This window comes from Equus caballus, chromosome 7 (genome assembly GCF_041296265.1).
Source record: "Equus caballus isolate H_3958 breed thoroughbred chromosome 7, TB-T2T, whole genome shotgun sequence".
In the NCBI taxonomy this organism is placed as follows: Eukaryota; Metazoa; Chordata; class Mammalia; order Perissodactyla; family Equidae; genus Equus; species Equus caballus.
In genome coordinates, this window is record NC_091690.1 from 28,278,249 (window position 1) to 28,301,898 (window position 23,650).

General features: G+C 46.5%; 1 protein-coding gene across 5 annotated transcripts in view; it reads right to left on the reverse strand.

Moving 5' to 3' along the window:
* Positions 1–17,614, reverse strand: part of TRIM29 (tripartite motif containing 29) — a 41,511-nt gene extending 23,897 nt beyond the window's left edge. The window contains exons 1-2 of one of the 5 annotated variants that reach the window (XM_070273789.1): positions 17,282–17,614; positions 1,867–2,780 (exon numbers count right to left, since the gene is read on the reverse strand). In XM_070273789.1, coding sequence (XP_070129890.1) covers positions 1,867–2,670 — 804 coding nt within the window. In that variant the 5' untranslated portion in view covers positions 2,671–2,780; positions 17,282–17,614. Of the gene's footprint in view, positions 1–1,866; positions 2,977–7,803; positions 7,991–17,281 lie in introns of those variants that run through there. The other 4 variants (XM_070273788.1, XM_001503235.7, XM_023644996.2 and 1 more) reach the window with 4 other exon arrangements.
* Between the last annotated feature and the right edge of the window lie 6,036 nt (positions 17,615–23,650).

Consider the following 23,650-nt stretch of genomic DNA (forward strand, 5'->3'; position numbering starts at 1 on the left):
ATTTGCTGTTTCCTCACAGCTGCTGCTGCGTCACTGGGTGGATGCTCCCCGGGCTTGTTTGTGTGTCTGAGCTCTGCCTCCTGACCTACATCGGGAGCCTTCAAGAGCGAGGACAGTGACTTTAGTGCCACAGCGGCCCCCAGGGCCAGAGCATGAACTCGGAGGTCCTGGTGCCTCCAGAGAGGGCTCGCTGGGACCTTCCTGTCCTCCAGAGGCCTCAGGCTTTTCTTAAGTTGTGATATCTTTAGACATAATTTGGGGCCAAACCCTACGTATAAAACAGATAAACAAGAGTGTGTGCTGCTCGTAGTAGGGGTGAGAACATGCAGCCCCTGCTTTCTTGGTACCAGTCTGCCACTTCCTCATCCCTGAGGCCTCACAGACCTTTCCAAGAATCTTAGGACTCCATGGGGCAGTTTAAAACCACCAGTCTAGTCCAACCCCTTGCTTTCACATATAGGGAAACCGAGGCTGAGAGGGTGAAGGCACTTGTCCATAGACTTACAACTAGTTAGAGGCAAAAACTCAGACTGAAACTCGGTGGGCTCTCCTAGGACCCAGCCTGAAGCTCTGCAGTTTCTTGGTTGGGATGGAGGAAGATGACTGCCCCTTGTTCCGTTTTGCTTTCCCAAGCAAGCTCCTGAAGGATGGGCTCCACGGCCCCTGCCCCTTCTCCATCTCCCAGTCTGAAGCTTGAAGCCAGGCTAGGGCTGGGGAGTGGGGGGAACTAGGAACACCCTCTTCCAGGGCCAACTGAGGCTTCTGAAAGGAGCTTTGAGTCTGTTCTCATCTCACACTCGTCCCTCTTTGCCCAGGGGTGTGGGTGAGTGAATGGAGCAGGGAGAGAATAATCCACAAACTCCTGGTGAGGAAGGCAGAGCAGAGGAGCAGCCCTGGGCTGCCCTTTTCCAAGGGTGCAGAAGCTCTTGAGGAAGGTGGAAGCCCCTGCACTGACCACCAGGAAGTCTCAGGCGGCGGGAGGCAGCCCATGGCAGGGAGCCACGTTGCTGTCAGGGAGAGCGGGCCCAGCATCTGTGGGGTGAGGGGCAGCAGCCCCCGCAAGCCTTTAGCCCAGAACACCACACTCGCAAGCCTTCACACGCCTCAGCTCCTCCCATAGAGGTACAGACATAATCACATGTACACAGCTCGTGCCAACTCACTTACGTATCCCATACAGATATATGCAAACATCCATAGACACACACAAACACCCACATGCATATAAAACACACACACATATATACGTCTACCCCACCCACACACAAACCCCAGCCCTCACCAGTAGCACAGGCACGTCCACATAGAACCACACACTCAAGGCTCACAGGCCCAGCTGAGAGAAGGACAAAGGAGGCCACTGGGGGAGTCAAAAGGCTGGCTGGGGGATCAGACAGGACAACGAGAAGCCACTGACTGCAAAGGCAAACTCTGAAGCCAGAAAAAAAGGACACTGAAGTACTCCCCAAAATGCTTTCATCCTTACCCGTGACCCATTCCCCAGGGCCAGTCCCACTCAGGTGGGGAGAATTCTCTCTCCCACAAATAGAAACGTGAGGAAACACCCTAACGGCGCAGAGCCCGGGACTGAGTGCTGATTCCCTGATCTGACCTGAATTTATCCTGTGGCCTTATCAAGCCCCCAGTTTGCTCCTCTAGGAAATGCGCCTGTCTCCGGAGTCCTTAGAGCATTGGGGGAGCTGCCTCTGACCCCCAGCCTGGGGGTGTGGAAGGGAAAGAAATGTTTTCTTAAAGAACCAGGGAGAGCAGAGACTTAAGCCCCAAACCCCAGGAAGACTCGGGGGAGAAGATCAGGGTGGAGGGAGGAGAGGTCTGGAGGGGCAGCGAGGGGCCCCAGCAAGTTACCTCCTTCTCCGCCTTGGCCTCCTCCACAGTCACGGTGCTGTGGTTCTTGTGCTCCTGGAACATGCAGAGGTAGCAGATGCAGGTCTGGTCCGTCTGGCAGAAGAGCTCCATGGTCTTGCCGTGGAGGGGGCACTTGCGGGCCTCGAAGTCCCGGATGGGCTCGAGCAGCTGGTGGTCGCGGAAGGCAGCGCCCTCCAGGTGGGGCTTGAGGTGCAGGTCGCAGAAGGAGGCCTGGCACACCAGGCAGGACTTGACGGCCTTCTGCTTGTTGCCGATGCAGGAGTCACACAGGACCTCCTCGGAGCCCGCCTTGGAGCGCAGGAGGCTGCCAGGGTCGGCCCGGGGGTAGCTGTTCCTCCGCATCTCCCCGGGCTCCACGATGGACACCGTGGGCTTCCGGGGCTCCGAGAAGATGGACTTGCGCAGCTCCCCCTTCTCGGCAAAGGTGACAGGCGGTTTCTTGGCCGCCCCCAGCTGGAGCCCAGCGTAGGGTGACCTCCTGCCTTCCCCAGAGTCCATGCTGAAGTAATTGGAGCCCTTCTCATCCACGGACTCGACAAACTGGATGATGGGCCGTCGCCACTCGTTCCCCAAGAACAGGGAGCCTTTTCCCTCACCTGGCCTCAGGGGGCTCCCCAGGCTCTTGCCCTCGGCCGTCTCCCCGCCGTGCCCATTGATGGTCTTGGCATCTTTGCCATCAGCCTTGGCTCCATTCTCCAGGCCACCGGTGGGGCCCATTGGGCTGCGGGCATCCCTGGCTTCTGGGCTGGCCCCGTTGCTCCTGGAGGCATCTGCAGCTTCCATCGCGGGTCACTTGGCTGCCTGTTTCGGGCTCCCTGGGACTGTGGGGCGACCTCTCGGGAGGGCGTCTCAGCGGGGAGTGGGACAGCCAGCCAGCGAGCCTGGAGACACACCTATAGGGAACAGGGAGGAGGAGGCAGAGGAGGAGCCGAGAGGAGGGGCAGCGGGTGCTAGCCTGACACAACGGGCCTGGGCTGGGGAGAAGCCGGCGAGCCAGCAGAGCAGCTCATTACACAGGGGCCACGCCCTGCACCTTAAAACCCAACCTGATTTTTTAAAGAAGTGTTTTTTCTCTCCCCCAGTTTAATTGTTTTCCACAGCTCAGCAACCAGTTGGACTGCTTCCTTCTGACTCACTTTCCTCTCATGGTGGGAAGCCTCTGTCCTCACAGGTGGGTTGGCTTCACTGAGCCCGGCTGCCCCTGGGGCCCGATGGTGAGGTGTCCACAGAGGCCCACCGGACAGAGTGCCATTAATCGTGTCACACAAGCCAAATAGCCTCATAATTTGTGGGCCTGGGTTTCCGAGGAGAGATCCCTCACCCTGGGTCAGGGGAGTTGCTTCTCACCTTAAGGGGAAGGATGGGTTCCGTCTGATTTGTATTTTAGGATTTGGAGTGAAGTGGCTACTGATTATTTATTACTGAATCCTATTATTGATTCTTATCACTGAACCCTACTTGCCAACTTCCAGGCACTGTCCTAGGTACATTCGTATATGAGCTCACCTACTCCTCACGACAACCTATTCAGTTACCCCTATTCAATAGGTGAGAAACTGAAGCTCCAAGAAAATAACTCACAGGCCTGAGTCAAGTGGCAGAGCTGAGATTTAAACCCAAGGCCTCTGAGATGCAAAATTTCCTTCTTCAGCTAGGGTGTCCCTGAATTATGTCAGCGAAAGATGGCTTCTGAACATCACGCCTGTCCCAGCGACTCTGACGCGACGCAGACAGACCTTACATGATCACTATCAGAGCAGTTCAGAACCTGCCTGGATCCAAAGGACAGAGAAATAGTAATGAGGGAATGCAAGCAATGCCCAGCCAGGTGGCTGGATCCTCAGTGCCCAGACACTTGACTTTCATGTCTCCATTGTAGGTTTGCTGTGTGACTCAGAAAAAACTTGCCCACCCTCTCTGGGCCTGGCCACAGGCAATAACCTCCAAAGAGAGGCCAGTGAGGTGTGGAACTCAGGTAATCTAGAAGTGAGCTGTCGGAGTATGACTATCATAAAATAGACACCTCAGGGAGAAAAGTGAGAACCACTACTCCAGCTGCTCCCTCTCCCTGACCACCTGCAGGAACACTGGGGACCCTCAGCTCTCGCCAGGACATGCCACCTTGTCACTTCTGGGCTGCGACCCACTGCCATGGTCCTGGGAACCCAACACTCCCATCGAGTAAAGGGCTGTGCCTCTCCCAGCCTGGGCTGGACAGGGCAGAGCGGAAGGTGGGTGTGGCTCAGGCAGCAGGTTCTGGGCTGCATGTAGGGGAGTGGGTTTCCCTTCTTCCTCCTGAATCCAGGTCAGGCCCCGGGAGCCCCCGCCCCTTTGGCTCACCAGGCTGAACAGCTAATCCCTTGCAATAACAGCCCCTGGGAACAAGAGCAGAGACGAGCTCGAGCTCGGTTAACAAAGCAGCCAGAGTTTTAAGAGGAGGTGTGGGTGGAGAGTGCTGGTTTCCTGATGGGGACTCCCTCTTACCTGATGTCTCTGTTCACAGGCCCCACAGGAGCCCCCTCTTGTTTGAACTCACGGGTAAGTTGGCTAAGAGCTCATGAGGCCTTCTGAGCTCCTGTCAAGGGGAAACTTTCCTCAAAAAGTCAAGCCCAATCCCACCAGGCTCTTGCCCAAATCACAGAGAAAGAGGGAGAGAAAGAGAATTCCTGTCCTGGTCCGCAGGATGGGGACACGCCCCTCCCTCTTCCCCTGATAGAGTCTCCCAAACCCTGTGAGAACAGGTGATGAGGAGAAAAGAATAGGGAGGGCAAGAAGAAGCAGAGGAGGAAAACCGAGGGCTTCTGGTTATGGATCCAACCTCAATGCTGGCTGAGCCAGCTGCACTGGGAGGCCTCTGCTAGTCCCTGGAGTTCACGCACCTGTCTTCTGGAAGTCTGGGGAAAGATTCTGAGCCTTGGGAATAGGCCAACACAGAGCAGATGCTCAGAAAACCTTTGTGGATGGACAGATGGATGGATGAGTGGGTAGATGTGTGCAAGAAATAAAAGTTAGATGGATCCAAATGGAAAAATGGATGAATGGATGGGTAAAAGATGCGTGGATGATGGGTGAGTGGGTGAAGGGATGATGGATGAATGAATGGGTAGGTAGCTGGTAAACTGGATAAAATAATTTTTAAAAAGGAAGGGGAAAAGGGAGGAAGAGAGGGAGGAAGGAAGATAGGTGGGAAGGAGAGAGAGAAGAGGAAGGAAGAGAAAGGAAGGGAGGAGACAGACAGGTAGTAGGTAGGTAAGGGTGCTGATAAAAGTTCAGCAACTGGCTCTTCAAGGGTGAAAGCACTGGTTTGTAGTGTTTGTCAATTTCTCCCACCCTGGCCAGTTTCAAGCTACCAATGCAAGGTGTGCTGGGAAGAGACGCACACGATCGGCGCTCCTGAGCCCGTGTGAGCCAGCTCTGGCACGTCGTGGAGGATGGTGGGTGGTTGAGGTGGATGAATAGATTGTAGGAGGGAGACTAGAAAGACGGATGCTGGAGAATGCCACTCTCAGTTGTGCTGAGGAAAGAGAGCAGGTTCAAGGGATCTCAAGGCAATGGAAGACAAGGCGGATTTACCTCTTCCACGGGGCTTTCCCTCTGACCCAGCACACAGCGATCGCTCCCTCCTCTGAACCCCTGTAACATCCCTGTCTGTCCTACTCAGGCATTTAGCTCAGACCACCCGATGTTATTGATTACGCATTCATTCACACAGATTTCTCGAGCGTCCTTTCAAGTGCCAGGCTCCAAACAAGGGGCAGATCCCACAGACAGGAACAAGTCCCAGATCGTGCCATTGGGAGCTCACGGTCCAGTCAGAAAACAGACAGTGAGGCAATCCTTTGAATTTGGCGTGAACAATAAATGAGAGAAATACATGAGAGGGGCTTGGGCTGCCCAGAGGAGGGAGAGCCCAGGATGTGCTGAGAGAGACCTGTCTCTCCAGCCCGGCCGAGCGTGGCTCACTTCCTGTGCACAGAAGCATCCTCCCTGGCCAGACAGAGGCAACATTTGATTTGACTCAGCAGGTGTTTATTCGGTTGAATTCACAGTTGATGCTGGTTGACTGGTCTTTTGATCCTCCTGGACAGGGGCCCCAGACTCATCCCTCCCATGGGCGGCTGCTCCTTCGAAATGCCTGGTGCACAGTAGACTTTCCGGGGGATCCCCAGAATCCACGGGCTGAAATGACCTCAGGGGAAGAAGCTAAAGAAACAACTCTCCTTCCAGGACTGACTCCAGCCCTCGCACCACTACCCTGAGCCCACCAGCCCTGGGGCTGAACTAAAGAGGAAAGGATTCCTACCCTGCAGAGCACCGAGGTCTGGGGTGGCCCTGAGAACCATTCATGGGAAAGTGATCGGCCCCAGAGCTCACCCCAACTCCTCACTCCAGCTCTGCCGTCCATGTCCATCAAAGGGGCTAGCTACCCTCAACCCCGTCTGCTGGGGTCCAGCCCCTCTCCAACCCCAAATCCAGTTGCACAGGTTCCACAAAAGGGCATTTCCTGGCGGCCCGCAGAGCCTACGTGTCACGTGCAAACTGGCAAAAAGCCCCCAAAGGCTGTCATATCCACCACTGTGGCTGAGGGGTCCTGGAAGCAGAAGAACCGCTTCATTTTTAAAGGACTTGAAAGAACGGGATCCTTTGAACTTCCTCAGTCACTCATCTCCCATCTTATCCAGTTCTCCCACTGGTCTAGCTTAAAGCCTTCCTGTTGCAACATTTCCCCCTATGCCAGGGGAAGGTGGGATTTGACTGGCTGCCAGCAACACCCCATCCCTCGCAAGGTTTAGCAGGTAAGAAGAGCTGGCAGATGTGGCTTCTAGAAAAGGACTCTTAGGAAGCAGGAGTGAATTCTGCCTCTTCAGACTAGGCATACCCTGCCAGCCAGCCCCCATGGGGTGCCTTCCTCCCACACGCATCCATCAGTCAACCCCAAGCGTCCTCCCAGGCTTCCTTCACGAGGCATTTCAAAGCCAGTCCCCTCCTGGAAGATGCCCTTGATTCAGCGGGTGGAGCCGCCTCACCCCCCACTGCTGAGGCCTGGCACACCTGAAGCCCTCACCAACCACCTTCCGATGAAAAAGGAGAAACTCCCCTGGCTTCCTTGGAATCCCAGGGTTGGGAGGGAACAGTCAGCTGGTCCACTCCCTGCCTCTGAGCAAGACTGTATCTAGAACGGCTTCTAAAAGATCTGAAAGGAAAAAGATTTCACGATCTCTCTCAGCCACTCAGTCTCAAGCTTTAGGACTATTCGCTGCAGGAAGTTCTTTGAGTCTAACTTAAACACTCTATAAATGATGGAGTTGGAGTTGAGGAACTGAGCATCTGGCCCTGCAAAGGACTTGATAAGGAGCAACCCTCTCCGGAGGGGAGGGCTCTTCCAGTCTTAGTGCTTGCACGGTTCGGTTGACTCCTTGGCGTCTCGGTCCTTTAGGAGTGCCTCCAGTCAGAGACAGCAGCAAGAAGGCTGTGGTGGTTCAAAACTTTATGGCAATAATAAGATTTCTGAAGTGGAATTTTCTCATTTCTGCTATCCAAATACTACAGAGTTTATGCTGAAATTGGAGGGGTTTTGATTACATATTAAGAAGAACTCTCTAGATTGAGCAGTACTGTTTCTGCTACTATGAATTCCCTTCTTGGAAGAACTTTTTAAAAAGGACCGATTTCCACCTCCTAGAATGTTTCCGGCCCCTCCCTGGGAGGGCGATGGAAGAGAAAGGAAAAAATATTGGTAGCGCATCTCCAGTGGGCCGTGGTCCCAGCTCTGGGGCACAGAGAAAATAAGGTGCAGTCCCTACCCCTAAGGGACTGGGTCCCCCCAGATTCAAGTAACAGTCCTCTTACTCCCGCTGCGGGCACTGCCCTTTGCTCCTTCCAAGACTTCTACCCCCAAAAGACACTGAATCTTACCTGTAGCTCTCAAGGGAGCAGAAGCAAGGCCAGGCCTCCCCAGAGGAAGGGGGTCAGGTCCGGATCTGACGGGATAACACTGACCTACGATGCTTTGTAAGGGGGAGGCCCACAGAGGGCTCTGCCATCCCCAAGTCCCTGGCTTGGCACCTTCCCAACACTTGCCTAGGACTCCAGGCAAAATGCCACCGGATCAGGCTGACTTCTCCCCAAGGCTCCCCATTAACACCCATAAAGGAGGGTGTGACATTAGCTTTGTGTGTCAACTCTGCTGAGCTCTAATACTCAGTCATTTAATCAAACAGTAATCCAGGTGTTGCTGCGAAGTTATTTTGTAGATGTGGTTAACATTACAGCCAGTTGACTCTGAGTAAAGGAGATTACCCTCTATAATGCGGTTGGGCCTCATCAAATGAGTTGAAAGGCCTTAAGAGTAAAAACTGACGTTTCCCAGAGCAGAAGAAATTTGGCCTCGAATCTGTACCATCCTCTCCAGCCCGAGTTCCTGCCAGCCTGCCCTCCAGATGTTGCCTTACCAGCCCCAACAACTGCATGAGCCAATTCCTTGAAACAAATCTCTGGGTATAAACATACACCCTTTTGGTTCTGTTTCTGTGCAGAATCCTGACCGATTCCTGCTGCAGCCCGGCTCTGGCCTCCCCGGAGCTCTGCCAGACTTTTTCGGTGAGAGAGTGGAACTGGCTCTGTGGGTGCCCCTGGATTGGGGTGACAGTATCAGGCGGTGGGGGGTGGGGTGAGTGGAGGAGCCCTAGGACTCAGTTGCTGTGTGAATTTGGGCAAGTTACTTAATCTCTCTGAGCCAGGTTCCTTGCCTACAAAAGGAGGCTAAACATAGTTCCCTGGCAGGCTGTTGAGGGATCAAGGAAGCGGCGATGGGGAAAAGGCCTGGACAGGCCCAGCTCAGAGAATGGCCCAACACGCTTCTGTTGACTCCATCACTTTCTTTACTCTGTTAGAGGAGGGATGGGACATGGGGAGGGGAGCGGGCTGGGCTCCCTTCCCATTGCTGCAGCTGGGTGGGGCAAGGCCACCCTCTGCTCTTGGCTCTCCTCCACCAAGGCACCTTCCAGCTCTAGAATTCTGTGATTAGAGGCTTGCATCCTAAAATACGGAGAAGGGCAGTGAGAATCATAAGACTCGGAAAACAGAACCTGAGAGGAAAAGGCTAAAGGCAGCAGGATTCTTTAGCCAGGAGAAGGGGTGGCGTAAGAGGGTTATTTGACCAGTTTCTCTCCACCTCTCTAGAGGAGAAAATCCAAGGAAACAGGCTAACAGCGCAGCTAGAGGACTGACTGAAGTTAGACAGCAGGTGTGTGCCCCGCCAGACACAACACCTCCTCCTTTAGAAGCCTTTGGGGGGCGTGATTTGCAGACCTGCCTTGGGATAGGAAATGGACTGGATGACCTCTAGGTCTCCTCCTTGCTGTTTGCAATCTAGAAACTGATTTCACCAGACCGTGGAAGATAGGAGGAAGGAAAAAACACTGCGAGCAGACTGAACAGGTGTGGCGGGGGGCCGGGCAGCACTCCCCCGCCCAGCCCGTGGGGAGGCCCGGAGGTTATGAGGGCGAGCAGCTTGAGCCCCACGGAGCAGAGAGGGGGGCATGACCGGGAGAAGCCCGGGCTCTGGGCTTGCTCCTGAGACCTCTGAAGGCCCTTACTTCCACGTCCCTTCCACTCAGACTGAACGTGAACCTGCCCGGTTCAGGCAGTGCTCATATCTCAGGGAGACATCAAGGAAAATGAGATGTGCTTCTTACCCTGAGGCTGCAGGAGGTAGCTGTCTCTCCCGAGGAGCATGCAGACCTGGCCTGTTCCCTCTCAGACCCCTCCTTCCTCCTCTTCGTCAGCAGAATAACAATGCCATGTACTACATTTTATTGAAGGCATACTGTCTACCAAGCACATTACATAAATCATCCCTAATCCCCCAATTCTCCCTGGTACATGGTACATGGTACAGGTAAGGAAACAGGAAACAGAGGCCCAGAGAGGAGAAGCAACTTCCCCAAAGTCACACAGCAGAGCTGGAACTCAGCCCTGTGCCGTCCATCCATGCCATCCGAACTTCACTAGCAACCAGTGAGATAACATTATCCCCATCCTACTGATGAGGAAATTAAGACTGAAAAGTTGAGCAACCTGTCCTCAGTCACTCAACCGTTCATCAGTGAAGCCGGGTATCCCGGCTCCCAAACCTGAACATTTCTCCCACTAAATGAGGGTGGTGGAGGGCACCCCCCTCACTCTCTCATCCCCGGGGATGGAAGGAGTAAACCCCAGTGAAGGAGTAGGTCCCTGTGGGTGGTATGTCACCTGTCCATTGGACAGAACAGTAACAATAAATAGCATTATTGTCATTATGCATTTAGCACACACCAGGCACTATGCTAAACGTCACAAGGATTACCTCCCTCAGTCCTCCCGTAATCTTACGAGGTGGGTACTGCCGTTCTCCCCACGTTACAAGGGAGGAAACAGACACCGAGAGGTTAAGGAACTTGCTCAAGGTCACAAGGTTAATAAGTAGCAGAACTGGGTTTTGAACTCCATATAAAGTAACTCCAGAACCCTCCTTCTAATCCCTTAAACTATGCTGGTCATTTTTTCCTTCTGAGCAGAGCATGCTAACTGATTTTAGAGTCTGACAGCTACCTTTCGATGTCTCTAAAAATTCTTTCCACATCTTCCATGTTTTTCCAGTCTTGGCTCCTGGAAAGTTCTTCCACAGCCTGTCTCATCACCCCATGGCCACCCCTGCCCCCAGCCTGGCTCAGAGATGGGAGGTCCCTCCCCAGGAGAGGGCTGTGAGGTCAGAATCTGCTCTCCCGGCCCTGCCGAGGCCGGACTCCCTGGGTATGGCCTCACCCGTGGGCACAGCCGGGCCCAGAACCTGAACCAGAGCCAGACCCAGATCCCTGACCAGAACTAGAGCCACAACCAGAACTAGACCCGGCCCCAGAGCCAGAGTCAGACCCAGAGCCAGAACCAGAGCCAGATCCAGCCCAGAGCCCGATCCAGCCCCAGAGTCAGAAGCTGAACCAGAGCCAGACCCAGACCAAGAGTCAGAACCAGAACCAGAGCCAGAGCCAGAGCCAGACCCAGCCCCAGCCCCAGCCCCAGCCCCAGCCCCAGCCCCAGAGCCACAACCACAACCAGAGCCAGAGCCAGAGCCCTCCCTGAAAGGCAAAAGGGGCAGAGGAGGCTGCCTAACCCCACCGAGGCAGAAGGCGTGAGTCACATGAAGGAGACAAGCCAGCTCCGCCTGAGTCACTGCCCAGCCTGCGGGCTCTGGGGAGGGAGGACCGGTGGGGGAGGAAGAAGGAAACCGAGAGGGGCACTCAGGCACCAGCTGGGCGCCATCCTACCCAAACCCTGTGCAGCCCAGAGGAGGCCGGCCCCGCCCACCTTGGGGTCGCCCTGATCCCCCCTGGGGGAGGGGTGCACAGGGAGGCTGGGCATGGCAGCTTCTGGCAGGGGAGCTCTTGGGCTCTCCAGGCCTGATCTGCTGGGTAGACCCACCCCTCACACCCAGAGTCTAACCAGACTGAACCTCCTGCAGTTCCCAGAGGCCCCGCCAATGAGCACTCACCCCGGGGCTGTTTCACATGCTTCTCCTTTGCCACTCCACCCACCTTGGGTCTTAGCTTCTTTGGCGTTTCCTCCAAGCATCACCCCCTCACCCCAATCCAGGCTGAGTGACCCCTCCCTGTGCCCTCCCAGCTCCTCCTAGTGCCTTAGTAGCTGCCCTGGTCACACTGCACTGTAACCATCTGTTACTCCACTTCCATCACCAGGCCGTGAGTCCAGGTCACCTCTGCGGCCACAGTGTCTCACATGGTGCCCAGCACACAGTGGGTGCAGGATAAATACCTGTTGAGAAAATAGATGTGTGAAACAGAACAAGAGAGAGAGCAGACTGTAGGCATCTTGTGGGTCCTGCCCCAAGGCCCAAGGTTTCCGGAGCAGTGCCAGGCGCTCAGCCGACAACAAATCAGGGTACAACGGCTGAGATGCCAACAGCAACTGTGAGGCAGTTACCCCAGCAGAAGGCAGGGTGGGGCAGGGTGGCTCCAGAAAGCACGGGGGCCAGGCTGCAGGGCTGGGAAGTCAGCTCAAATTTCCCTCGAATCTGACAGTTTTCAGGGAAGCCAGGTAGAGGAGACATGTCAGAGCAAAGGCAGCCTGTCCAGCCTGTTACAGTGCTGACACTTAGACGGCAATGCAGAGGAGCAGACTGCCTCCTCCCGCAGGCAACATCAGGGAGCAGAGCTGGGGTAGCAAGAGAGGAGGAGAGAGATGTGAAGCGGTGCCTTCCATAACCTCCCCAAAGCAGGGTGCTTACGTGCAGCCACAGCTTCAAGATGACACCCTAGTTTTTGATTTGCATTTCCCTAATCATTAGTGATGTTGAACATCTTTTCATGTGCCTGTTGGCCATCTGTATATCTTCTTTAAAAATAAGTCTCTAGGGGGCCAGCCCAGTGGCATAGTGGTTAAGTTTACGAGCTCCACCCCAGGGGCTGGGGTTCACTGGTTCGGATCCTGGGCATGGACTTATGCACCACTTGTCAAGCCATGCCGTGGTGGCATCCCACATAGAAGAACTAGAAGGACTTACAACTAGGATATAAAACTATGTACTGGGGCTTTGGGGAGAAATAAAAATAAAAGTCAATCTGTTCATATCTTCTACCCATTTTTTGATTGGGTTATTCATTTTTTTGTTGTTGAGTTGTATGAGTTCTTTATATATTTTGGATGTTAACCCCTTATCAGATACATGAATTGCAAATATTTTCTCCCAGTTAGTGGGTTGTCTTTTTGTTTTGTTGATGGTTTCCTTTGCCATGCAGAAGCTTTTAGTTTGAGGTAGTCCTATTTGTTTATTTTTCTTTTGTTTGCCTTTCCTTGCCTTGCCTTGAGGAGAGATGATATTTGAAAAGATGCTGCCAAGACCAATGTCAAAGGACGTACTGCTTGTTTTCTTCTAGGAGTTTTATGGTTTCACATCTTACATTTGAAGTCTGTAATCCATTTTGAGTTCATCTTTGTGTATGGTATGAGATAATGCTCTACTTTCATTCTTTTGCATGTGGCTGTCCAGTTTTTCCAGCACCATTTCTTGAAGAGACTTTCCTTTCTCCATTGTATGTTCTTGGCTCCTTTGTCGGAAATTTGGCGGTTACCAGAGGGGGAGTGGGTGGGGGAGGGTGAAAGGTACAGTGAGGGATGGCAGCTAGAGTATTGGGGGTGAACACAACACAGTCTATACAGAAGTCGAAATATAATGATGTACACCTGAAATCTATATAACCTTATAAACCAGTGTAACCTCAATTTAAAAAAGAAAGACAGAAAGAAATGGTTAAAAAAAAAAAAAAAGATAACGCCCTGACTCAGACCTCAGCCACCAGAGGCACTGAGCAGAAAGGACGATGGAGCCGGGAGGGAAGGGGGCTCGCCAGGCAGGTGGAAAGGAGAATGAAAAGAGAGCTGCAGGAAGGATGAAGCAGAGCGAGAAGGCGACACAGCGAGAACTAGAGCGAGCGAGCGACAGGAAGAGGGGGGCGGATCAAATGGAGAAAGCGCACGTCAAAATGTATCTCCCAGCCTGCAAAACCCTCTCCCCAACATTGTCTCTCATGAAAGCAAACAGCTCCGTGAGGTATAATTATCCTTTTCTTTCCTTTTATTTTATTTCACTTTTTATTACAGAAAACTTCAAAAATACACAAAGTAAACATAATAGGATAATTTAAACCCTCATGTACCCATCACCGGGCTTCAACAATAATCACGCTGCGCCGTACTCCTTTCACTAGATTTTCACCCACTCAATTTGGATTATTCCTTGACATTACTATTTTTTAGGAAAATTTACGTACTTGAAAATGTACAAATATTAGCTGTATAATGTTGATAAATGTTTAGATCCAAGTTACCCACATCTCTATTATAGTACAGTAAATTACTATCTCACCAGAAAATTCTCTCATGTTCCTTTGCAGTCCATCCCATCACCCACCTCCATCCCAAACTCATCAAATTTCTAACTGTGGATTTGTTTTGCTTTCTCTAGAACTTCACGCACAACACAATACGTCCTCTTGAGCGTCTTGCTTCTTTCTCTCAGCAAGTTGCTGTTGAGATCCGTCTATCCTGATGCTTATGTAAGTAGTTTCTTTTAAACTGCTGACTAGTGTTCCAGAGAGTGAATGTGTCAGAATCTGTCTAGTGATTCTTCTCCTGTTGATGAGCATTTGGGCTGTTGGCGGCAAATGACTATTGTAAATAAAGCTTCCATGAACATTTGTTTCTGTGGACATATGTTTTCATTTCTCTTGGATAAATACCTAGGAGTGGAATCAGCTAGTCAAAGAGTAGGGGCAGGCTTAACTTTATCAGAACCTGTCAAAACTTTTTCCTGAGTCATCACACTGTTTTGCATTCCCACCAGCCGAGTGTGTATTCCAGTTGCTCTACAGTCTTGTCAACATTTTGTTGTTGTCAGGCTTTTAAAATTTAGTCCTTCTAGTCAGTGTAGCCAGTGTGCAGTGGTCGTAATTCGCATTGCTGTATTGACTAATGATGGCAGCAATGTTTCATGTGCTTATTGGCATGCTCTTGTCTTCTTCCGTGAAGTGTCTGTTCAAGTCTTTTGCCCACTTTTAATGCAGTTGCTTCTCTTTTTGTTATTGAATCATAGGAGTTCTTTATATATTCTGGTAACAAGTTCTCTGTCAGATACATGTTTTCTGAATATTTTCTCCAAATCTGTGGCCTGCCTATTAATTTTCTTAATGGTATCCTTTTATCAGATTTACTAAGGCACAATTTACATAAGATCCACCAATTTTAAGGGTACAGTTCAATGAGTTTTTGACAAATGTGTACAGTCATGTAGCCACCATAAAAAGCATTATATAGAACATTTCCATCACTGCACAAAGTTCTCTTGTGCTCCTCTGTTTTGAACTCCACACCCCCAGCTCCTGGAAATCACTGATCTGCTTTCTGGAACTACAGTTTGCTTTTCTGGAATTTGGTATGAATAGAATCTTGCAGTACGTAATCTTTTACATCTGGCTTCTCTCACTTAGCATAACGTGGAGATTCATCCATGTCGTTGCCTGTATAAGCTGTTCCCTATTATTGATGAATAGTATTCCATTGTATGAATCTCCCACAATTTATCCATTCGCCACTTGATGAACATTTGCATATTTCCATTTGCAGCTAATATAGATAAAGCTGTTATGAATATTTATGTAAACATCTTTGTGCGTTTATTTTTATTTCCCCTGGGTAAATGGCTAGGAGCAGTTTTTCGGGTCATATAATATGTGTAACTCTATAAGCAGCTATCGAACAGTTTTCCAAAGTGGCTATGCCATTTTGCATTCCCACCAACTCACAGGACTTCCAGTTGCTCCTCTTCCGCGAACACACTGTATAATCAGCCTTTATACATCTTAGGCATTCTAGTGGTTGTATAGTGCTGTCTCAGTGTGATTTTAATTTGTGTTTATCTAGTGACTAATGATGCTGAGCTTCTTTTCATGTGCTTATTTGCCAATTGTTTACATTTATTGGCGAAACGTCTCTCCAAATCTTTTGCCCAGTTTTTAATCAGGTTATTTGTCTTCTTCTTGAGTGGGAAGAGTGGTTTTTTAATATTCTGGATCCAAGTCCTATAGGATAGGTTAGATACATGTTTTGCAAATATTTTCTATCCCATTGTGGCTTGTCTTTTCATTTTCTTAGCTATTTCTTTTAAAAAGCAAAAGGTTTTCATTTTGATGAAGTCCAATATATTGATTTTTTTTTTTCTTGTAGGGGGTCATGCTTTCTTTCTGTGTCTTATCTAAAAAATCTTGGCTAACCCAGGTCACAAAGATTTTAGGTCTTTAATGCACCATTTCAAGTTAATTGTTTTTTTATGGTACAAGACAAGGGTCTTTTGTTGTTATTATTATTTAGACATCCAATTGTTTCAGCACCAATTGTTGAAAAGACTGTTAATTTCCTCCACTGAATTACCTTGGCACTTCTGTGAAAAATCAATTAACCATGTAGGTATAACTCTATTTCTGAACTCTCTATTCTGTTTTACTGATCTAAATGTCTATTCCATACCATAATATACTGACTTAATTACTGTAATTTTATTGTAAGTCTTGAAACCAGGTAGTAATTCCTCCAAATTTCTTCCTTGTTTTTCAGAACTTTTTTAGCTGTTGTAGCCCTTAGCATTTCTATATGAATTTTAGAATCAGCTTGGCAATTTCTCAAAAAACTTGCTGAGCTTTTGACTGGCAGTACAGTAAATCTGTAGATCACTTTGGGGAGAATTGACATCTTAACAATGTCACGTCTTCTGGTCCATGAACATGGCATATCTCTGTTTTTTTAGATTTTCTTTAATTTCTCCCAGCAGCATTTTGTGGTTTTCAATGTACTTTATAAGTTTTGCTAATTTGTCCCTAAATATTTCACATTTTTATGCTATTGTAAATGTTATTTTTAATATAAATTCCCAGTTGTTAGTTTCTAGTATATAGAAATACAAATAATTTTTGTATATTGAACTTGTATTCTGCAACGTTAAACTCACATATTAGTTCTAGTACCTTAGCTTTTTTGTAGATTTCTTAAGATTTTCCAGATAGACAATCATGTTGGCTATAAATTTAAAAAATTTTGAATCTTCCCTTCAAAACAACATGCCTTTTATTTCTTCCTTTTTTTTTTTTTTGTATTATTGCATTGGCTAGGACCTCCAGTACACTGTTGAACAGAAATAGTTAAAACAGGGGGTTGGGGATGGGGGAAATGGGTGAAGGTAGTCAAAAGGTACAAACTTCCAGCTACAGTATGAATAAATTGGGAGTGTGATGTACAGCTTGGTGACTATACTTGATAATACTGTACTGCATATTTGAAAATTGCTAAAAATAATCTTAAAAGTTCTTATCACAAGAAAAAAGTTATAACAATGTGAGGTGATGGATGTTAATTAAACATTGTGGTGATCATTTTGCAATATATACATTTATCAAATCATTATGTGGTACACCTTAAACTAAAACAATGTTGTATGTCAATCGTATCCCAATAAAACTAGGCGGGAATATAGTTAGAACAGACTTCCTTGCCTTGTTCCTGATCTGAGAGGGAAAACATTGAGTCTCTCACCAGTAAGTATGACGTTAGCTGTAGGGTTTTTGTAGATGTCCATTTTCCAGGTTATGTAAGTTCCCTTCTGTTGCTAGTTTGCCAAGATTTTATCATGAATCTATGTTGAATTTTGTCAAAAACTTCCTCTGCATCAATTGACATGATCATATTTTTTTCTTTTAAGACTTTTTACATGATGCGTTGGCTTCCTATTTAGTTTCCTATTGCTGTTGTAACAAATTTACTGGCTTAAAAACAAACAAATTGATTATCTTACCATTCTGGAGGTCTGAAGTCCAAAATGGGTCTCCCCAGGCTAAAGTCAAGATGTCAACAGGACTGCATTTCTTCTGGATGCTCCAGGAGAGAGTCCATTTTCTTGCCTTTTCCAGCTTCTAGCAGCTCCCCACATTCCTTGCATCATGGCCTCTTTCCATCTTCAGTGCCAGCAACGGCATCCCTTGGATCTCTGCCTGCATCATCACACCTCCTTCTCTGACTCTGACTTGCCGGTTTCTCTCTTCCACATTAAGAACCCTTGTGGTTACACTGGATCCAGCCACATAATTCAGAATCTCCTCATCTCAAAATCCTTAACTTACTCACATCTGCAAAATCTCGTCTGCTACGTAAAGTGGCACATTCTCAGGCTCTGGGATTAGAAAATGGATATTCTACCTACCACATGTGATAAGTATAGGATGACTTTTGCATATTAAAACAACCTTGAATTCCTGGGATAAAGGCTATTTTTGGCTATGGTTTATTATCCTTTTTATATACCGCTGAATTTTCTTTGCTAAAATTTTAAGTATTTCTGTATCTGTGTTCTGGTTTTGTTTTTTTTTTTTTTTTTGAGGAAGATTAACCCTGAGCTAACATCTGCTGCCAATCCTCTTTTTGCTGAGGAAGGCTGGCCCTGAGCTAACATCCGTGCCCATCTTCCTCTAATTTATATGTGGGACACCTGCCACAGCATGACTTGGCAAGCGGTGCCATGTCCGCACCTGGGATCCGAACTGGCGAACCCCTGGCCGCCGAAGCAGAACATGTGCACTTAACTGCTGCACCACCAGGCCGGCCCCGGTCTGTATCTGTGTTCTTGTGGGATGGTGGTTTGTAGTTTTGGCACCTTTCTTTTTTCCCCTTATAATGTCTTTGGTTTGGGTATCTAGGTAATGCTGACCTCCTAAAATAAGTTTGGAAATATTCCCCAAAAACGGTTTTTGTAGAATTGCTGTTGTTTTTTCCTTAAATGTTTAGTGGAATCACTGGTCTACCCGAACTGGCTTGTACTGACTTATAAGAGTCTATTGTTGGGGGCTGGCCCCGTGGCAGAGTGGTTAAGTTCTCACGCTCCGATTCGGTGGCCCAGGGTTTCCTGGTCACTGGTTGGGATCCTGGGAGCAGACACGGCACCGCTCGTCAGGCCATGCTGAGACAGCATCCCACATGCCACAACTAGAAGGACCCACAACTAAAATATACAGCTATGTACTGGGTGGGTTTGGGGAGAAAAAGCAGAAGAAAAAAAAAAAAGAGGATTGGCAAGAGACGTTAGTTCAGGTGCCAATCTTTAAAAACAAACAAACAAACAAACAAATCTATTGTTAAATTTTTAAGAATTTTGTGAACCAGTTGTCAAACTCAGCCGTTATTAAAAATTAAATAAATTTCACTTAAAACAAAGGTAATAAATACTGAATAAGTACTCATCACTTCTTAAATATTTTTGCTACATTTTATTAATATCAGTGTTCTTGAGGATATTTATGACTATCTTATCTGTATAGCTCCATGATCAGTGATGTCACATTGGTAATGTCACATTGGCAAATACTACAGCCCAGGGGCATTTTTTCCTGCTCTGGAGAGGCAGGTGTAAAACATTTACAGCATACCAAAGAGTTGAATTCACTAGTGAAGCCATCTGGTCCTGGAGTTTTCTTTATAAGAAGGTTTTTTTTAAAACTATGACTTCAATTTATTTAATAGATACAGGGATATTTGAGTTATTTCTTATTGTGTGACCTTTGTAGTTCATGTTTCAAGGAATACGTCCATTTCATCGAACTTGCCAAGTTTATTGGCATATAGTTATTTATAATATTCCCTTAGGTTTTTTAAATAGCTATAGGATCTGTGAGGACATCCTGTCTTTCATTCCTGTTATGGGTCATTTGCATTTTCCCTCTATTTTCCTGATCAGTCAAGCTAGAGTTTTATCAATTGTATTGATCTTTCTGTGGTGTGAGCCCTACAATGAAGGCCTGATATTATGTGCTGCCTTGACGTCTAGTGAAGTCAGGAGGGCTTCATCTGGCCTTACCCCCTGTTCCCCTCCCCTCTACTCTTGTGGATAAGGTCCTCTATCCAAATAACCCACTTTATCAAGAGAACCAGGTGCAGTTTTTGCTTATTTCTGAATAGCAGGTTTCAGTTTCCCTGCCAGCCCATGGAATTATTCAAACATGCCAATCACATCCTGGGAACTGTGGGGCACCTCATTTTCTTGGTACCACAAACCCTGCCTCCCAACAGCCCCTGGTTATTCACTCTGTTCCCAAGTGCAACCCCTACGTGGCCCCGCATGGCATGCAGTGTCCTCCTCCCCTGGCTGTGAGCATACGTGACTAATAAACTCCTATCAATTGCATCCATCTGGTACCAGGTGTTGTGTGTTCCCCCATCCCCCTTAACTCAAGGCCACAATCCCTCCCTCACCAACTCAGCGAATAGGAGGCAATCAAAATACTTTGCAAAGAATAACCTCTGGGTTTCTTGGATTTTTATCTCCTTTTATTTCACTGATTTCTGCTCTCGTCTTTCCTATTTCCTTCATGGAGTTTAATTGGATTTAATTTTTTCTTCTTTTTCTAGTTTCATTTGGTAGAAGTTCAGATGATTGATTTGAGGACATTTTTTTCTAGCATAAGCATTTAATGCTGCATATTTATATCTAAGCACTGTTTTAGGTGCATCCCACAATTTTTGATACGTTGTATGTGTGCATTTTTTATTCAGTTCAAACATTTTCTAATTATCATTTTGATTTGATTTATGTGGAAGCCTATTGCCTAATTTTCAAATATTTGGGAGATTTTTTAGATATGTGTTGGTTATCGATTTCTACTTTTATTTCATTTTGGTCAGAGAACATACTTCGTATGATTTCAAACTTCTTAAACATACTGAGACTGGTTTTATGGCCCAGAATGTGGTCTAACTTGGTAAATCTTCCCCGTATGCTTGAAAAGAATGTGTATTTTGCTGTTGTTGGGTGGGATGCTCTACAGATGTCAACTAGATCAAATTGATTGCTGCTGTTGTGCAAGTTTTCTATACCCTTACTGATATTCGATTTGTTCTATCAGTTGCTGAGAGAGGAGAGTTGAAAACTATGACTATAATTGTGAATTTATCTGTTTCTTCTTTCAGGTCTATCAGTTTTTGCTTTATATAGTTTTAAATGCTGTTATTAAATGTATAAACATATAGGATTGTTATGTCCTATTGGTTATTTGATCCCTTTTTCATTATGAAACATTTCTTTTTCTTCCTGGTAATATTCCTTGCTATGAAGTCTACTTTGACCCATATTAATATAGCCAGCCCAGATTTCTTTTGATTAGAGTTTGCATGGCAAATATCTTCCCATTCTTTTACTTTTGATCTCTCTGTGTATTTATATTTAGTGCATGTCTTGTAAATAGCATGTAGCTGAGTCTTGCTTTTTTATCCAACTTGACAATCTCTGCCATTTAACTGGAGTGTTTAGACCATTTAGATTTAATGTAATTATCACTATTGCTGGGTACAAACCTACCCTCTTGCTATTTGCTTTTTATTAGTCCCATTTGTTCTGTGCTCATTTTGTCCCTTTTTTCTGCCTTCTTTGGGATTAATCAGATTTTTGAGGATTTCTTTTTAATCTCCACAAGTGGCACATCAGCTTTTCTCTTTATTTTATTTTCAGTGGCTGTTCTAGACTTTATAATGTATTATTTTCAGTGCTCTTCATTCCATTTTGTAGATCCAAATTTCCATCTAGAATGATTTTCCTTCTGCCTAAGACTTTCCTTTAAATTTCTTTGCAATGCAGTTCTGCTGACAATGAATTCTTTCATATTCTGTTTGTCTGAAAAGCCTTCATTTCATCTTCATTTTTAAAAGATACTTCACTTGGTATAGAATTCTAGGATGCAGGCATTTTTTTTTTATTTATTTGTTTTTTCTTGCAGTACTTTAAAGATGTCACTCTCTTGTCTCCTGACTTATGTATTTTCGATGAGAAGTCTGCTGCCATTCTTATCTTTGTTCTCTGTACACAATTTGTCTTTTTTCTCTGCCTGCTTTGAGATTTTCTCTTATTACAGGTTTTCAGAAATTTGATTATAACGTGCCTTGATGTAGTTTTCTTTATTTTTATTCTAATTGGGTTTGTTGAGCTTTTTGGATCTGTGGGTTTAGACTTTTTAGCAAATTTGAGAACATTTTAGCCACGAATTTTTCAAACACTATTTTTCTGTCTCTCTCCCCCTTTCTCTCCCTATGAGACTCCAATTAAATGTATATTAGACTGATGGACATTGTTCCACATATCATTGAATCTCTGTTCATTTTTTTCCCAGTATTTTTCTCTCTATCCTTCATTTTGGATAGTTTATGGATTTGGATCATCAAGTTCATTGATCCTTTTTTCTGCAGTGTCTAATCTACTATTAGTCCCTTCCAATGTATTTTTTTACTTCAAATATATATTTCCATCTCTAGAAGTTCCACTTTGGTGTTTTTATATTATCCATTTCTCCCACATTATGTTCATGTTTTCCTCTACCTTCTTGAACCTATGAAGCATATTTATAATAGCTCTTCTAATATACATTAGCTAATTTTATTGTATTTGTTTTTCTATTGGTTGATTTAGCTCCTAATAGGGGTCATAGTTTTCTAATTCGTTATATGCTTGGAAATTTTTTTTTTAAAGATTTTTTTTTCCTTTTTCTCCCCAAAGACCCCCAATACATAGTTGTATATTCTTCGTTGTGGGTCCTTCTAGTTGTGGCATGTGGGACGCTGCCTCAGTGTGGTTTGATGAACAGTGCCATGTCCACGCCCAGGATTCAAACCCACGGAACACTGGGCCACCTGCAGCGGAGCACGTGAACTTAACCACTCAGCCACAGGGCCAGCCCTGGAAATTTTTATTAAATGCTGGGTGTTGTAAATTTTATGTGTTGGGTGCTAGATTGTATTGTGTCCATTTTCATAGTGTTGGACCTTATTCTGGTGCACTAAGTGACTTTTAATCAGTTGGAGCCTCTCAAACCACGTGTTTAAGCTTCTTTAAAGTGGGTCCACAGCAGCCTTCAGACTAGATAGCTCCACTCCTAAGGCAACACCCTTCTCAGCATTCTACCCAATGTCCCATGGATTCTAAGGTCTCTCAATTCTGGTGGTGGGAATACAAGTTCCAAGTTCAGTGTGGGTTCCAGAAATTGTTTTGCTCACTCCTTTCTGGTCATCGTTTCCCCAGCTTTGAGTCATTTCTTCTCACATATTGTAGATAATAGCCAGTCAAAGACTCAGGGGACACCTCTGCAGATCACAGAAAGAGCTCTGTCTCTTTCTGTGTCGCTTCCTCCTCTTTGGTACCCTGCCTGCAAGTTCAGCACCCTGGCTTCCCTGAGCTCCAGCCCCTTCCTCCTCAATTCATTGAGACCACCGGGCTCGGTTTGGCCTCTCTCTCCCTGTTCTGTGACCTGGAAACTGCCTCCAGGCAATAAGCTGAGGTATTTGCAAGGCTCACTTCATTTGTTTCCCTTCTCTCAAGGATCACAGCCTCGTCCTAACTGTTGCCTAATATCTGGAAAACAGTGTATCACATATTTTGTGCAGTGTTTTAGTCAGTGATGATGGAACAGTAAATCTGGTTCCTGTTACTCCACCATGCTAAAAGCAGAAGTGTTTATTGATGAGCAAAGCTTATTTTTTATTTTAGTGAAGACTAATTTATCATTTTTTTCTTTTATGGTTATTGACTTCTGAGTCTTGTTTAAGATGTCTTTGTCTACCTCTGGGTCTCAAAAATATTCTCTCCCATGCTTGTTTAAAAAAAAATTTATGGTTTTATCTGCTATATTTAGGTCTATGATCCAACCCTAATTTTTTGAAATACGGTATAAAGTTCAGGAGAGAAGTCTCATTTTTTTTCCTGGATAAAGATGTCCAGCTGTTTCAGTGCCGTTTGTTGAAAGAGTTTCTGTTTTCCATAGAATTGCTTTGATACGTCTGTCCAAAATCAATTAATTATGTGAGTGCAAGTCTATCGCTAGAATCTCTGTTGTATTTCATTGATCTATATGTCTATCCTTATGTCAATGCAACACTATCTTGATTACTGTAGCTGTATAGTCTTAAAGTATTCTGTTATAAATTCTTCAGCTTTGTTTTTCTTTTTTCTATTTTGGTCCTTTAAACTTCCATATAAATTTCAGAATAAACCTATAAAATGCTACCAGCAAAGCATTCTAGGATTATGATTGGAATTACATTACATCTACAGATTAATTTGACAAGAATTACGTCTTATCAATGTTGAGTCCTCCAATTCATAAATATTGTATATCCCTACATTTATCTAGGT